This window comes from Atta cephalotes, assembly GCF_000143395.1.
Source record: "Atta cephalotes unplaced genomic scaffold scaffold00018, whole genome shotgun sequence".
Classification (NCBI taxonomy): Eukaryota; Metazoa; Arthropoda; class Insecta; order Hymenoptera; family Formicidae; genus Atta; species Atta cephalotes.
The window spans coordinates 4,949,855-4,966,339 of record NW_012130082.1 but is presented as its reverse complement, the minus strand read 5'-3'; the positions used below and the strand labels follow the sequence as shown (position 1 = coordinate 4,966,339).

At 33.1% G+C, this 16,485-nt stretch overlaps 5 protein-coding genes across 5 annotated transcripts in view; 2 read left to right on the top strand and 3 right to left on the bottom strand.

The window, feature by feature from the left end:
* Positions 1-6,518, top strand: part of LOC105618833 (protein Wnt-5b-like) — an 8,691-nt gene extending 2,173 nt beyond the window's left edge. Inside the window, exons 2-7 of the mRNA XM_012200368.1 lie at positions 3,332-3,597; positions 3,700-3,880; positions 5,333-5,444; positions 5,600-5,702; positions 6,004-6,171; positions 6,331-6,518. Of these exons, the coding sequence (XP_012055758.1) occupies positions 3,332-3,597; positions 3,700-3,880; positions 5,333-5,444; positions 5,600-5,702; positions 6,004-6,171; positions 6,331-6,518 (1,018 nt within the window). The remainder of the gene's footprint in view (positions 1-3,331; positions 3,598-3,699; positions 3,881-5,332; positions 5,445-5,599; positions 5,703-6,003; positions 6,172-6,330) is intronic.
* Positions 6,519-8,074: 1,556 nt separating this feature from the next.
* Positions 8,075-9,329, bottom strand: LOC105618832 (39S ribosomal protein L18, mitochondrial). Its single transcript, XM_012200367.1, has 3 exons — positions 9,136-9,329; positions 8,395-8,508; positions 8,075-8,306 (listed from the first exon to the last, which is right to left on the bottom strand). The coding sequence occupies exons 1-3, from the start codon at positions 9,327-9,329 to the stop codon at positions 8,075-8,077; spliced, it is 540 nt and encodes a 179-aa protein (XP_012055757.1).
* Positions 9,330-10,902: 1,573 nt separating this feature from the next.
* On the top strand, positions 10,903-13,397 carry LOC105618831 (PHD finger protein 12). The gene is made up of 5 exons (XM_012200366.1): positions 10,903-10,950; positions 11,101-11,300; positions 11,416-11,693; positions 11,855-12,912; positions 13,026-13,397. The coding sequence occupies exons 1-5, from the start codon at positions 10,903-10,905 to the stop codon at positions 13,395-13,397; spliced, it is 1,956 nt and encodes a 651-aa protein (XP_012055756.1).
* A 66-nt stretch (positions 13,398-13,463) lies between these two features.
* LOC105618830 (GPN-loop GTPase 3) lies at positions 13,464-14,779 on the bottom strand. Its single transcript, XM_012200365.1, has 3 exons — positions 14,735-14,779; positions 14,440-14,636; positions 13,464-14,154 (listed from the first exon to the last, which is right to left on the bottom strand). Exons 1-3 carry the CDS (start codon positions 14,777-14,779, stop codon positions 13,572-13,574), a joined length of 825 nt encoding a protein of 274 aa, XP_012055755.1. The 3' UTR covers positions 13,464-13,571.
* An 815-nt stretch (positions 14,780-15,594) lies between these two features.
* The window catches only part of LOC105618908 (zinc finger protein 429-like), a 1,844-nt gene continuing 953 nt past the window's right edge, over positions 15,595-16,485 (bottom strand). Inside the window, exons 3-4 of the mRNA XM_012200438.1 lie at positions 16,095-16,414; positions 15,595-16,025 (exon numbers count right to left, since the gene is read on the bottom strand). Coding sequence (XP_012055828.1) covers positions 15,595-16,025; positions 16,095-16,414 — 751 coding nt within the window. The remainder of the gene's footprint in view (positions 16,026-16,094; positions 16,415-16,485) is intronic.

Here is a 16,485-nt window from a genome sequence, read left to right as displayed (position 1 = left end):
TAAGTAACTACCTAACTACTACGTAGTTAAGTTACGTTAGTATTACTTATTAGTTAGTTAGTTATACACATATACGTACGTACTACTATATATATATATATATATATATATATATATATATATATATATATATTTGATGTGTCATCCGATTAATCGTCTCGTTGCTTAATTACTCGGCGCAATTTTTTACAACGTGACAGAATTCCATTTTGTCCCGCAGCTCGCGATTGCCTCGGGACACCCCGTATATGCGAACGTGCGTCGCTGCGGATGTAGCCGCAATCTCTTAGGAGACACGGGGCATTATTTTGCGGGCCCCGCAGCCCACGACGCGACGCGACGCAACGCGACGCGACGCGACGACCGGCGACGACGGTGCCCCGAGCACGCTGCGTGGGTCGTACCCCGTCGAAATATTATCGCTCTTTCCACCGCGCATGCCCCCTTCCCTGACCCGCGAGGTTTGTCCGCGCCATTGTTTTAGGGGAGTGTAAAGCCGATGATATATCGTCGCCGGAGCGTGTTCCAGAATATTAATGTCGTCTATTACACTCCCTAGACACTCACGCGCGGGCTTTTACGACTTCTCTTTCTCTCTCTTTCACTCTCTCTCGATCGCGACAACTTCAGATGGACCTTGTTGGAGGCGGGAATACTGAGATTCTCATGTTTTTTCCAATAATTCCGATACAAGAAAACATCTCGAGGACGAGAATTTCTTTTCCCATTTCAAAGTGGTGGTTCTCGCTAATAAATTCCATTTATTGTATAATATTTTATTCAATTTTTTACATGAAATTGATGCACTGATAGCTTGAAATCACGAGTCATAATCTTTCGATCGTTCCGTAGAAATTCCCAAGAATGAACCTCGATGGAGGCGGGAATATCGGAATTCTGTTTTCCGTAATAATTCCGATACCGGATAAGAAACATCTCGAAGAGGATTTCTTTCATTCCTTTTCCTATTTCAAAGTGGTTGTTAGTTTTCGCTAATAAATCTGATTTATTGCACAATATAGTATTTCAGGCGAGAGTTATTCAATTTTTAATGTGAAACTGATGTACTAACAGCTTGAAATCACGAGTCATAATCTTCCGATCGTTACTCTGTAGAAATTCCCAAGTAACTCACGCTGTTGATACATCTCAAGCAGTCGCGTCACATCGCCGACAATCCCGACGAGTATTCACCTGAGTCACGCTCGGGCAGGTCGTCCAGGTTGCACCGAGTCGTTGTGCAGGTTGTCGCGACTTGCTGCGTACGTTGCGACTGAACGAAAGCGATTGGGAGACATAAGTCCAGACCTGAGATTATAAGATGTAATTGAAAAGTGTATTCTTTTAAATCATACAGCGTGAAACTTGCTCGATAGATAAAGTGGCACAACTTTGAACATGATATGAAATTCTAAACGAAATAAGATTTTTATCCGATTTTAAATTTGTTTGATACTCTTCAATACCATCTATACGATAAAAGAATTACTAAACTTGTACTTGGAAAATTGAATTCAAATTTTATTTCGTTCAGAAATGTTATACTGTTCGAAATTATATCTTATCCTACAAAAGAAAAATACTTGCAAATATCAATATGTCTATAATGTTACACAGATATGTATCTTTTGTCGTGATAATTCTATATCTGTATTGTGTATTTTTGATAATATATCTAAAATATACACAGAAAGAACGATTTTGTTAAAGTATTTAAACACATTTAATTAGATGCAGATCTGAAAATAATTTTATTGGACCATCAAAATAATTATGTAGAACGCTTGAACGTTAATGACAATTTTGCAAAGTTTCAACGTTTTTATAATCAGTTTAAGTGACCTAATTTTTGATGGTCCAAATAAAATTATTTTCAGATTTGTATCTAGCTAAATTTTTACTTCAGCGAAATCGTTCTTTAAGATTAATATACTTAAAAATATAATATACTTAAAATTTAGGATTTATCAAAGCTTTGTCGTAATAAAATAATAAAAATATAAATATTTACGCAAATTGTAGATGCAGCATCGGCAGATTAATCATTGTTAACTAATGAGAAATTTATCGAAGTCACTGGGATAGAAATTGCGAGCGTTTAAATCCCCAAGTCGAAATCCGTCTGCGGTTTTGCCAATTACAGAAAAAAAACAGCTTTTCTAAAGTATCCAAAAAATTTAGCTAGCTAAAGAAAATAATTTTGTTTGAACATCAAAATAATTATGTAAACCGTTTAAATTAATTATTAGAAAAATTAAAATTGTTTGCAAACATTATCATTAACGTTCAGGCGTTCTACATAATTATTTTGATGCTCAACAAAATTATTTTCAGATCTGTATCTAACTATTTAGATACTTCAGCAAAACCATTCTTTCTGTATATTTCCCGAAGATTTTTCTCGATGGATGACCTCATCATGAGAATAAACGGGGGAGACGCGATTCGAATTTGACTGTTGGAAACTTCTCTCGCGATGATGGCCATCCGTTTCGAATTTCAAATTGGCGGGGCTCTTGCTGGCTATACTCGGCCCTCAGCTTCTGTCTTTGACGGTGCCGTTCCATCATCTCGCTCGGTTGACTCACAAATGCACCATTAAGGAGGAAATCCGAGGGCCGCTGCGCGCCCACGGACGCGGACGGACTCGCCGCCCCGCACCGAATTTATATAATCGGCGTAACAAATCTCCAGGAGTTATAAGGGGGCCGTGGTCTCGAACGCTGCAACGACTGACGCGACGTCGTGGTGTTTTCGAAATGGCCGTCAAATTGCACAATAAAGACTCTAACTCTTCCTAAAGAAGAATTCTTAGAATTAAAGATTCCTATAGAAACACTATTGCAATCGATCCGATGCTTTTTAAAAGAAAAGAAAATTTAATTATGTCTTTGAAACATAATAAGTTTGTTTTTTTTATAACTGAATTAGTATATTAGATACTTTTGAAACTTATAGCGAATTCGATTGGACTAGTGTGCATTGATGCATATTAGCTATTGCACATATACTGATTTAATCTCAGTGTGAAAGTAATACGTGAATATTTTGAATTATAAAATACGTATTTTACCAGCTATAATAAAGTATATTGAATATTTCATAGTTTAACTGATTTCTATATTTATAATAAACATCTTTATGTCAATTTGTGTACGGCTTTAACGCGCACTAAGTGCGTCCAATCGAATTCATTATTAAAATGAAATAGATATGTGTTTGACATTTATCTAAAGTAAGAAAAAAAGTTCCAATGTAATCTATTGCAGGAATAGAAAACAGATTCAATCTTACAAAAGTTCTTAAGTTTACGTTATTTTATACACAACAGAAACCTGGGTTTACGACACTTGCCGCAACTGGAATCGGCGCAAACGATGGAGCTGTTTGATGCGAGTGCCTCCACGATCTGCGTCGGTCTGAAGGGCTTGTCTCAGGGCCAAGGGAAGCTCTGCCAGCTGTCTGTGGATCACATGTTCAGCGTAGCCAAGGGCGCGAAATACGGCGTTATGGAGTGCCAGCATCAGTTCAAGGACAGAAGATGGAACTGTTCCACCGTTCACGATGAGACCGTGTTCGGTCCAATACTTAGAATAGGTACATCGGTGCTAATGCTAATATTCCGGAAATCGCGGTATTCAAGCGACAGCAATATTTTATCATCCAACTTCTGTAATTAAAACAATGCTGTCGTTGCAGCGAGCAGGGAAACCGCGTTCGTTCACGCGATCACCGCCGCTGGAGTGGTCTATTCCATCAGTCGTTCCTGCCGAGATGGCCACCTGTCGTCGTGCGGCTGTTCCAGGAGTAACAGGCCCAAGGATCTAAAACGCGATTGGATCTGGGGCGGATGCGGGGATAATCTCGAATACGGCTACAAGTAAGTGCGAAACGCGTAAGCCCTGGTCCTATAAAGGCTAAAGATTCGAAAGAGTATGGGTGAATTCGCCTTTTTCTCTTTTCTTTCTTTCTTTACTCCCTTTTTTTCGTCTTGCGAACGTCACGGAGAAGCCGGGGAAACTGGTTTGAGGCATGTTTTCGTCGGTAATAAGATGTTCTGCCAGCGCGAAAAGATACGTGCGACTCGAGATGTTCTGCGCGCGATCATTTTTCCTAGCCCTCTACATCTGATTAACACAGTGTAACCGGTCTTTGGTATTTGATTAATGATGGGCCATCGTAAAAGCCCGCAAGAGTCAAGCATACCTAGATAACGACTACCGTCGTCATATATTTTGATAATAATAACAGTCTCTTCAAGATACATATATTATCGCAATATTTCTCTCTCTCTCTCTCTCTCTCTCTCTCTCTCTCTCTCTCTCTCTCTGAAAATTCTTTTCTAAGCCATCTCTTAATAAAATAATTATATATACATGTATATTTGATAAATTATATAATATTATAGATATAATATATTGCTCCTTTACTTAAAAAAAAATGTAAAAACCATGATTTTCGAATTATTATCATGAATAAGTTACCTTATTCATGTCCCTATCAACTTAAATTATAACTTCATAAAAAATCATTAAAATTGTTACAATGAGAAAAAAGTGATTTTTTGAGGGTTGTGTAACGAAAATACTTTTTATCATTAAGAATTATTATTAAGAATATTATTATTATTAATTTTATTATTAAGAATATATTTATTAAGAATATATTTTTTATCAATATTATTTGATTATAATATAAATATATAATTTTTCGTCAAGTTGAAAAATAATTTTTCTTTTCTTTTAGGAAATTTAATTTTTTTAGCTGTCATTTTTGAAGTAAGGAAGCGATATATTAGTCAGCGTGATGTTCAGAAATCAGAAAATTATAATGTAATATTTAAAAGATATTATTAAAAGTTCATTTTTATTATTAAAGTCCATTTCTATGAAATAGATTAACTTTAACTTCTCAATTCAGCTTACTCTTCATTTTTTTCTAATTCTTAAAATTAAAAAGAATTAAAAAGTTAATTGAACTGATTAAAATTAAACTGCATTGATAGAAGCGAGCATAAAACATCTTTAAAAACGTTTTTTAAAGCTCAATTTCATGGTAAGATTAACTTTTATCTTGGTTTAATTTTTTTCTGTTTACTTTTTCTAATTCCAAGAATTAAGAAAAGATAAAAAATAAGTTAAACAAAAATTAAAATTAATTTTACATTGATGGAGCTTAAGATGTCTTATGTCCCGATTCTTCAACATGCGTGTTGGAATAATATTATAATTAATGTAATTCATTTCTAATCTTTTACAAGTTACAAAATACTTAATTATCGAAATTAATTCAAACGGAATATATAATCCGTTATAATATATAATCCGTTTAGATTCACGCAGGCATTCGTTGATGTACGGGAGCGAGAACGCAGTTTCAAAAGAGGCAGCCGAGAGCAGGGCAGGAGCCTGATGAATCTGCACAACAACGAAGCCGGTCGCAGGGTAAAGTTCGTTCTTTTCTTAGCTTGCAAGAAATGTCTCTATAAATGTCGCGTCGCGTTAAATACACATGTATCGATTTCTCGCGATTTAATGCGAATTCCATTGAACCAAAGCGCGGTAACGAAACTAATGCGCCGACTATTCATCCCCCGCAGGCCGTCGTCAAAAGGTCTAAGGTGACGTGCAAATGTCACGGCGTTTCCGGAAGCTGTAGCCTGATTACCTGCTGGCAACAGCTCGCATCATTTCGTGAGATCGGTAGGTCTAACACAATTAACATCCCTAAACGACAATTAATATCTTTAAATGACGCAAAGTCTAAAGAATAATTTAATCCTTGGTAGATACAATAGATTATTTGTCTTGCACATTTTTTTTTCTTTAAAATACTTAATAATACTTAATAATACTTAATAATACTTTACTAAATAGTAATCTAAATATTAATAATACTTTATTAATACCTTTAAAATTTGAATGCTTTTACAGTGTTCTCTAGAGACTTGTGCCGTTTGGGGAATATTTATGCAGACAGCGATACAATTTTGTGTATTTTTAGGTGATTTTCTCTTGGACAAGTACGATGGTGCGACCGAAGTCAAAGTCAATCGGCGCGGTCGTTTGTCGATGCGCGATCCTAGGTTCTCCGTGCCCACTGCGAATGACTTGGTCTACCTGGATGATTCGCCGAACTACTGCCTTCCGAATGATACCCTGGGATCACTAGGTAGCTCTATCACTTTCAAGGATTTTACATATTTTTTATTATGAAGTATTTTTATTTAGGAAAAGAAACGAAAACTACTCTCTCTCTCTCTCTCTTGTATGTAAGATTTATTTTTCGAAAACTTAAGACATTTTTTACGAAAGATCAATTTTATAACAGGTACGCAGGGCAGATTATGCAATAGGACTTCGTCCGGCATGGACGGTTGTAATCTCCTTTGCTGCGGCAGAGGATACAACACGCAGAAATCGACCATCAGGGAAAGATGCGAATGCAAGTTTCACTGGTGTTGCTTCGTCGAGTGCAAGACCTGCGTAAAGAATATCGATATACACACTTGCAAATAGTGCGCTACTATTTATTTCTTTCTTTTCTATAACTCTTTTTCGGACTTGTCTTCGCATTGTCGAAGATATATGTACGTACACTTGACAGTACAACGTATTCTGAAAACTGTGGCATTATTGTTTCACAGTAAATAAATTTTGAATATTTTTTTTCTAATTTAAAATCTTATTCATTAAATAAATTTTATTAAAACTTCTTTTTTTCCGCAAATGTATGTGTGGTACGTGTGTATGGATGTTTTTATGCAATATTATTATTGCGAGATTCTTTTTCAGCGCTAAAAGATAAATTTTATCAGAATATTAAATAATCTATATTTTATTAGAGAAATTAGTTTGTCTTATCATAAATTATTTGTGGCCTATGAAAAAAAATTTTAAGCGAATCAAGAAATTTTTTATTGTGTCCATAAGAATTAAGTACTCATAAATGATCATTAAATCGATATTTAATTCTTTTAACGGAGACAAATGAAATATAAACAAAAATTGCATTTAATCTCCCATGTTAAATTAAAATGACTGCAACAATTAAACAAATTTTGTAAATTTGTATAATGCATCGAGATGTCTCTCGCGTATTGCTTTATTTTGAAAAGGGATTTATCAATTATCTAATTATTCCGTATTACAAATAAATTATTTTGAATCCATAATTATACTCTTTATATAACTACAGTAGTTGCTTATATATTTAAAAAATTATAACATAAATTATTTAAAGTGTTTATTACATTTTTATTTATTTGCTCAGAACAAGCGATTTAATTTAGCAATCCGCAAAATAGCATAAACGAGCGACATTGCGAATTACTTAAGAATACTTAAGAATTCAAAAGGGATACTTAAGAATATTGTGAGTAAAAGTACCAACTATCCGATATAAAATATAATTGCGTTATTACGCAAACGTTGATAGTAAAAGGGGAAACAAATGATTTCAGGAAGCTGAAAGAAATCCAAAATTATTTTTTTAATTCACATATACAGAATGATATGGAAATATCTCTGGTAATTAATAAGTAAAATTCAGCATATAAACTGAATTTGTAAATTATAAACTTATATATCTAAACTTATATGTCCAATCACTAGACAATTTCATCATTTTCAGAATAATTTCTATATTAATCTGTATATGTACGTATATCTAACTTAACTTAAATTTTCTATTACAGTCATTATGATAAGAATCACATAACAACATTCCAGACCATGTCTGATGGAATGTACTCGCCTTAAGTAATGATGTAGATTTTAAGTCACGGCGTTGTATCTCTAGTAGACTAGACATTTATTTAACAGGGATACAATTATTTATTTTTACTCCTAGATACTGTATTGTACAAAATTCGGTATTTCACAATGGATAGATGTTAAGATAATAAAATATCTTATATATCGATCATCAAGCTTTGCCTTATTTCGTTTTTACTAAGAAGCAAAATGTTACGATTACGTCGCACTTAGTATTTGTATGTACACTATTATATTGTATGTATGTTGTTCCTTACTTTGCACTTACAATCTCTTTATATTATTATACAGAGACAAAACTATTCGTGAATCTCCCATGGTTTTTCCGGTCGAAAACTGTCCCAAGAATTTGGATACTTGTAAACTTGTGATTCAGTTAAAATGATGTTATTCTTTTCTAATTCTTTAATCAATAATTCACATTTGTCTCCAGTTAATGCAGCATCAACCTCCATTTCACAGATCCCAGCCTCTAGGCAACGTTGAGCCAACACTCGTCCTATATTAATATAAGCTGAACTATCAGTAGTCCTGAAACATTCACATAACGTCAATAGAATAAAAAAATTAGACGAGACAATTAATAATAAACAATCTAAATTTAACTGAATCTCAGTACCGATACAATTGTTTCTTCAATGCCCATTCTGCACTGGAAGCTGAAACAACTGGCCCATTTTGGAAGTGACAGACTTCGGCTATGATACAACGTGGCTTTTTAATCAGGAACAGCCTATAAATTAGCATAACATTATGATCCTAACATTATAATTAAATTCATTATAATGAAAAAGATAACATATGTTTTCATTCATTTAATAATGGAAATATCTAATAACAAACTCACTATTATACTAAATTAATATACCATAAAAGTTATTGTATTTATTAAAGATTTGCTTTATATAAAGTATATAAATACAATGGCATAGTGTAATCAACTTTGGCAATAAAATAATACATGTATATTCTGTTAAATAATGTGACGATATTGTTATTGGATATTTAATTGTTAAAAATATTTATATATTTTTATATATAATTATTTTCTTGTATAATAGCTCTTGCATAATCTAATATAATGCAAGTGAATTCACTATTATATCGAAATCAGCAAAACTAAGTACAAAAGCATGTATATAAATGTTAATAATTAAATGTCCATATAATGACATTGTCACATATTATTTAATAGACTATACATGTTTCATTGTAAAACTAATTATATTATCTGCATTTATACATATTTTGTATAAAGCAGCCTTTAATGTTACTGATCTAGTGTAGTACAAGTGATTGAGTTCCATCATAATGAATGATGATTTCGTCACAGGACCGTCGTGACTTGATAAAATCTTACTTGTGCCAGTACATACACCTTGATTTTTCAAGATGATAACCTTGGGGTTTTCTCGCTATTCTCAACCGTTCCAAGTTTCGTGGATTTCGATTCACAATTTCAGTGCACGCCTTGATTAATTCCGCATTGCCGTGCAGTTCCCGGTGCATACGGAACATGCGAGTAATACCGGCGCGTACGTTTACCGAATACATGATCTTTGGATCGTAATAGTCGTTACTTTTGTCACTCGAATCTCGGCACTATAATATCGGTTTCCGAGTTAAATTACTTGAACAATGTTTTTATTTTCTTTCAGAAAAGAAATCCAGGTTAGGTCTTCCTTTGATCATCTGTTGGCATTAATCAGGCGTTCGGATTCTCATCCGGGTGCTTCTCAGGTGTCATTCTTGTTTAACGTTCGGTAAACAACAAGGATGATATGATATCCAGGGAATCCGCAGCCTTGAATGGCTGTGTAATCAGCGAACAGAAAATAAATAATCAGTATTCTAGTAAATCCGCTCCCTTTTATAATTTTCACCACATTTCACAAGATATAGAATCGATCCTCTCATTTCAAGATACAGAATTGATCCCCTTGAAACGAAGTGAAAATTATAAAAGTGAAACAAATTTACTAGAATACTGATAATTTCATTGGTCAACACCTAGTAAATTTGCTCATTTTTGTAATTTTTACCTTGTTACAGAAGATACAAAATCGACTCCCTGTTCACAGCTATTATTTTCTGCCCTTTCTTCTTCTGTCTAAATGATCTAGCAAATAGGTCTGTTTTTTTTGACTGAACTTTTGCACCAATTCATCTTTCTTCATTTTTTTTCTCCTGGAGAGAAAAGGAAGAAAGATCAACTGGTGCAAAAGCTCAGCCAAAAGAACAGACCTAAAGCCTTGTGTCCGATATCTCTAGCATCGGACATTGGGAGAACTAACCAACTACAGTCCAGCATTCCTCTGTCGTTTGAAACAGAGAAATACTCGACTGTAGTTGGTTGGTTTTTATATTCTGATCCGATTTAAACTCTCGGTGGAAACTAAACCAATAGCTGCGTTTAACGGACTCAACAGTTGAGTGAGCACTCGCTGTTATTAGTATATTCTTTTAGATTATCCAAGCATTTTAGATCTGGAAGAATACATCAATAGCAGCGAGCGCTCACTCAACTGTTGAGTCCGTTGAATGCGCCCAACAATTTTATATTCTTAAAGTATCAAAGAGAAATCTAGTATTAATCATGAAACTTTTTTCCTAGGATAGAAAATAAAGGAGAGTGACAAATTTTTCTATTAACTTCAATGGTTACAATTTTCATTTTTTACTTTCTAATGCTAGAATTGAAAAAAGATGAGAAATAAGTTAAACCTCAGTTAAAAGTTAACCATAAGTTATGAAACTAGACTTAAGAAAATGAATAATTCTATCTGTATTGAGAGAATATTATTGGTATTAAATGAGAATTCGGTCGGTTTTTTTTTAAATTTTTCTTAAATTTTTTTCTTAAATTTTTATACTAGAATCATAGCTGTCATAATGTACGAATATGTAGATACAACACGCTAAAATTTAGAAGCCTAGAAAGTTCGCCATAACGCTTGTCCCGATATACATGAGTTTAGTGACCCTACGCGAATGCGAAAGACTACGAGAGATAGAACAGGATGGAGAGTGGAGGTCGAGTGGAGTAGGAGTGAATACTAATCGTGAGAGAGAAGGAACGAAGGGATAATTTAGATTATTTTCAATCGTTGCAATCTATCTTTTCGCAATGAGTACCGTCGAATATGGTTTTCCAATGATAGGCGGATTAATGCCGGTAAGCAAAATTAATGGATCAATCACTAACATGGAATTTTTATGTGAAAAAGAGATAGAGAAATCGCACTGGGTCACAATTCTATGATCTCCTTAATTCATCCTTTCGCGAAAGAATGGCTGCTTTTTTAATTTAAATTATATTTTTTAGCAAATACAAGCCCTCATTGCACCACCAATATCCGATGACTCAAAGGCGGCGAAAGCAAAGAAGGAAAAAGAGGAGAAAAAGCATCCGTACTTCAAGAGACGAGGTCGTGGTCATAATCGTGACTTCTGCGACGCTTGTAAAGATGGTGGAGAGCTCATATGCTGTGACAAATGTCCAGCTTCCTATCATTTACAGTGCCAGTAGGTGTGATTAGAACAATCGCTATCTTCTTCAAAAATTTTTGTTACAAGATATTGAATTTTTATCTGTTGAGTTCTAAGGAAAAGATATATTTCTAAAGTTTTTACTTTACAGCTATCCAGCAGTGGATCCGACAGATATTCCTAATGGAGAATGGTTGTGCTATGCCTGCCGTTGTGCCTCTAAAAGGGAGGAACTTTTTGATGAAAAGGGGAATGAGAAGAAAAAGAGATCAGCTCTAGAAGTATTAACATTGGCGGCTTCTCTGGTAAATCCAAGAGAGTTCGAATTACCTAAGGAGTTACAGTTACCTATAATGTTTCCTGGAAGCAATAAAGTGGATTATGTAACTGGCAGAAGAGGTAAACCACCAAGCTCATCATATAACAATGGTAGGCAAGATAAGATTGAATGTATTCTTCCTTTTTTCTTTTTGTCCTTTTTTTTGCACTTAAATAAAGAATAAATTTATATTTTGTAATATCAATTAGTATTGCAAAAATTAATTTGCTTCAAATTAAGACTTGTATTAAACAATAATTTTCTTTTTTAGTTGGAAAAAGTCATTGTTTGGATAGCAACTTAATGGTTCCATTGCCAGCACGTTTATGTTATGAATGTAGACGTAGTTGCAGAAAAGCGCCATTAATCGCTTGTGATTATTGTCCGTTATATTTTCATCAGGATTGCTTGGACCCACCGTTGACTGCCTTTCCTATCGGCAGATGGATGTGTCCAAATCATCCGAATCATTTCATAGATCAGCATCTGTTGACTTCTTGTAGAGTGACAGAACGCATAAAGCTCTGGGATAAGTATGCCAATCAACGAATAGATCAGCATGCGGTGAAACTAGACTTTTTACGTAAAGCGCGGGCTGCCAATCCACTATTTCGCACAAAGGTGAAATTGGAAGGTCGCCCAAGAATAAAAGTTCCTTGCAGCATCAAATTCCATTATGAGCATCCGCCGCACTTAGATCCTGTACATTCTTATCAAAATAGTCTTATATGGCCTGTAAACAATGTTAGTGCCAAGACATTACCATGTCTCCAAATTACAGATGAAGAAGAGCAACAGAAGACAGATGTCGAGAAAATAGATAGCAAAGATAATTGTATAGAAGATAAGAAAACTGAAGAAATTAATGAAGCAAAAATGAAAGAGAAATATAATACTACTCCAGATGAGGGAAGTGATCAACAAAAAGTATCAAATGTGAGTGAAGACACAAATAAAGCAGAAAGTGAAATGATTGAAGCTGTGACGGATAATTCTGATGAATGTAATGATCACAATTTTTATACGAGTAATGATGGTTATAATATTAGAGAAGGTATTCAGTTGTTAGAAAGACCAGTATTAGAGGCATTAGCTCAACAGAGACTCGAGCAAATATTAAATCCAAATGGAGAAAGTTATAAAAGAATAAATTGTCATAAAAGAGCAAGAGCTGCATTATTTTCTTTATGCCCTAAGCCTAATCCACCAGCATTCATGACTCATAAAACCTTCATTATTGGCAATGGTCCGAATTGTGATCTAGTTTTGTCAAATTATGGAAGCTGTGGATTCACATCCCCTAGACACGCAGTTATATTTTTCGATGAAGTAAGTAGATATCGTACATTTTCCTTTTGGGAGAATTTCGAAAAAATTAAGAAAGTTGAATTGACATAAAGGATCTTTTTTCCTTTTTTCATTAATGCCTATCTCTGTTATAGGTGACCAAACATTATGAATTACTTAATTACAGCGAATATGGAACGGTTGTAGATCACGTGCTGTATTCTTGCGATTGCACTCGTGTTTTAGAAGAGCAAATAAAAGAGGAAAAGACTGATAAAGTAATATGCGTCACTAAGGAGGAAGAAACTTCTGATATAATAAAAACAATTCTGCACAAGGAAAAAACTTGTTTAGAAGAAAATGTGCACACGGATGAAAGAATATTATGCAAGTGTAATATAAAACGTGATTCAAGCGATCTGGAAGAGGGATGGGAAGGAAGTGCAATCATTGCCCATGGTTCGACTATTAGTTTCGGATGTCTCATGTTCGTATTTAACACATTAGATATGTATGTAGATAGATGAAATTCGATAATGTAAAATATTGTACAAAGGAAATTTTATAAAGTGATACAAAATAAATTAACAGCATTTCTTGTGCTTGCAGCAGTATCTTTTTATTTTCTCTTTTAACTGATTGAAAATATATCAAATATACACATCGGGATGTAACACTTTTCTTTTTTTTTTACAAAATGATTAAGATTCATTTAACTCGTTATCTTCTGGTCCGTCGAAGTCTCTAACTTTTACATCTTCGTCTTCACCATATTGTATAGTATTATCGATCGTTAATTTTATGTCTGCGATACTTTCCTCATTCTTAATGTTTAATGGTAAGAAACGCACTAAGCTATAATCTGCTATAACTTTACCAATACTTTCTGTAAGACTGCGATACTTCTCATTCCACGGATCTTCTTCTGCATCTAATAAACTATATGGATCGGGATCAAAGTAGCTGTCTAATTTTTTCCGTGTACTCTTCGATATTAAGTCCATTTTGCTAAGAATACTAATATGCGGAATTTCCAAGTTTATCATTACACTAAGAGCAGCCAGAGTTCCTGATATAAACTTTGATGCATCTATCATAAATTGAACATCTATCAGAAACACTCCACATATACGGAAATTAAGTTTTTGCAGAGTAGTTATCAGCTCTCGTATCACAGTCATGTGAGTATACAATTCAATTTGTCCAGGACAGTCAAATATTATATAATCATCATCTACATCACCTAATTTCTCTTCTAACCAACTTGAATTTTCGACCAAGTACCTATAAAAAAAAGCATGATTTTTATTGCATAAAAATATTAAAAATAATAATGGGTTAATGTCTAGCTCTAGTGAAGCTTTAGTGAAATGATGGACATCATTGATAAATTGTAGGTTCATCTTCTTATTTCATATATCAGTTTTACAAAAGATAGATTGAAAAATTAAGTGAGTGAGAATTATGAAATGACAATAGCAAAATTAAGTAAATTCAAAACATATATTTCAATAAGATATAAAAATATAGAAAAATAATATATTTAATGAGAATTAAGTAATTACTTACTCCATACAGAATACAAGTCCACCATTGGGTCCAAAGTTGAATTCATCATCTTCCATGGTATCATCTAACTGAATTAAATCTCTTATATCTGCTAAGGGCTCATAATTGAAATATTCTGCTGCAGGATCTAAATTCACAATATCTACTGTTTTTTTCGAGTCAACAGCATGTCGTTGCATAACTGAACAGTAAGTAGACTGTTTAAAAACAAGATAAATTCAAATATTAATAGAATTATTCAACTTAGATGGCTATTTAATTAATATGAGATTAACAAACAATTCAAATTTATTACCTTGCCGCTGCCGGCTGGACCCATTACTAGCTGTGCATATCTCATTTTGGCAGGAAAATATATATGCTTGGTTAGTAAATGTACAATAACATTGCTTATATTTCTTATATACTACTAATTTTTATATTCTATATAACTTATTTCATTGAAAGAAAAATTGCGCAACACTAAAGTAATTGAAAGCAATAATCTCAGAACGATATTACTTCATGCAGAAAAGATGCGTATATAAAATCTAACTTAACCTAGTCTAACCTAGACCGAACTCAAGTGAAATCTCAAGTTTCTCTCTAAAAATCTTTGATACCAACAAAGAGATAAAAAGTACTAGGCAGCAACGTGTAGTAATAAATACCTATTATCCAATACGAGAACTTGTTTCCTACAAACCATATTTGTGATTTGAATTATTAAATTATATTATTTAAATTATTATTATTATTTATTAACTTATTAATAACAATGAATCAAATTTGATTATTAGAATCATTATGAATAAAACTTGAATCATTATATTATTTGATTTATTATTATTATTATTAATTTCATTATTTGAAAAGGTGGCTGATAAGGTGGCTTAGGATAAAATTCAAATTTTGACGCGCCAATTTCAAATTCTATGAGACTTTTTTGTTGGAAGAAACAATACAAATTTTTTTTACGCAGGATCTTTTTGTAAACAGAGATAATAAACTTATTAAATGGTACCAATTTATTCTAAAAATTTCATTAATACATTCATACTCAATTTGTTATTTCGATAATTTATTATCCAACTTTGAACAATATATATGTACTACATATCACTCTTATATAATATGTTCATATAAAGATTGAACAAGTATTAATTATAATATTTCTCAAGATGCTTGCAGTGTTGTCGCTATATTATTTATCTTTGTTTCTCGTTCCATCACCATTTTTTCTAAACTACTTGGCAAATTTATTCCAATTAAGGCACTTAACACACTTTTCTTTGGTACACCAGCATCCTTTCGCTTTTTTCGTTGTACTTTATTTTTCTTCCTCTCCTTGGGTTTGTAATGACGTTGAATATGTTGTACCAACCTTGCCTTCGTCGTAAGTCCCATGGAGCATATGTCGCAATAAAATTTTTTTCCAAGATGAATAGCTTTTACATGCTCATCTAAATTAGATTTAAAAAAGTAAGATCTATGACAATTGTCATATGGGCATGGTAGAACCAATCTGTCTTCAAAATGTATTTTACTGTGTTTTCTTAGATAGTCTCTTTTGAGAAAAACTTTGCCACAAGTATCACATTTATAATCTGAAATAAAAATTTTGTTCTACTAGATTACATTCTTATGACATATTTAACTTTCTGTATAATACATACTTGTTACATGTTTTGCTTTTATATGCGCATTTAGAAGCATCAAGTTTCTGAATTCCTCTGAGCATTCAGAACAAGGATAATGTTTCTCATGTATCTTTCGATGCCGGTCAAATATAGACAAAGTCCCAAAACTTTTATTACATTTATCACACTTATACATAGATCCTAAATGCTGTTTAGCTTGATGATTGATTAATTGATATCTCTTGTTAAAAGATATACCACATTCTTTACAGGAGAGTTTCTTCTCGCTGTGCACACGCTTATAATGACGTTTCAAATTATGTAAAGTACTCATCAACATTAAGCATTCTTTACATCTGAAATTAATACAGATATATAAACAATATATGTGTATATATATATATATATATATATATATATATATATA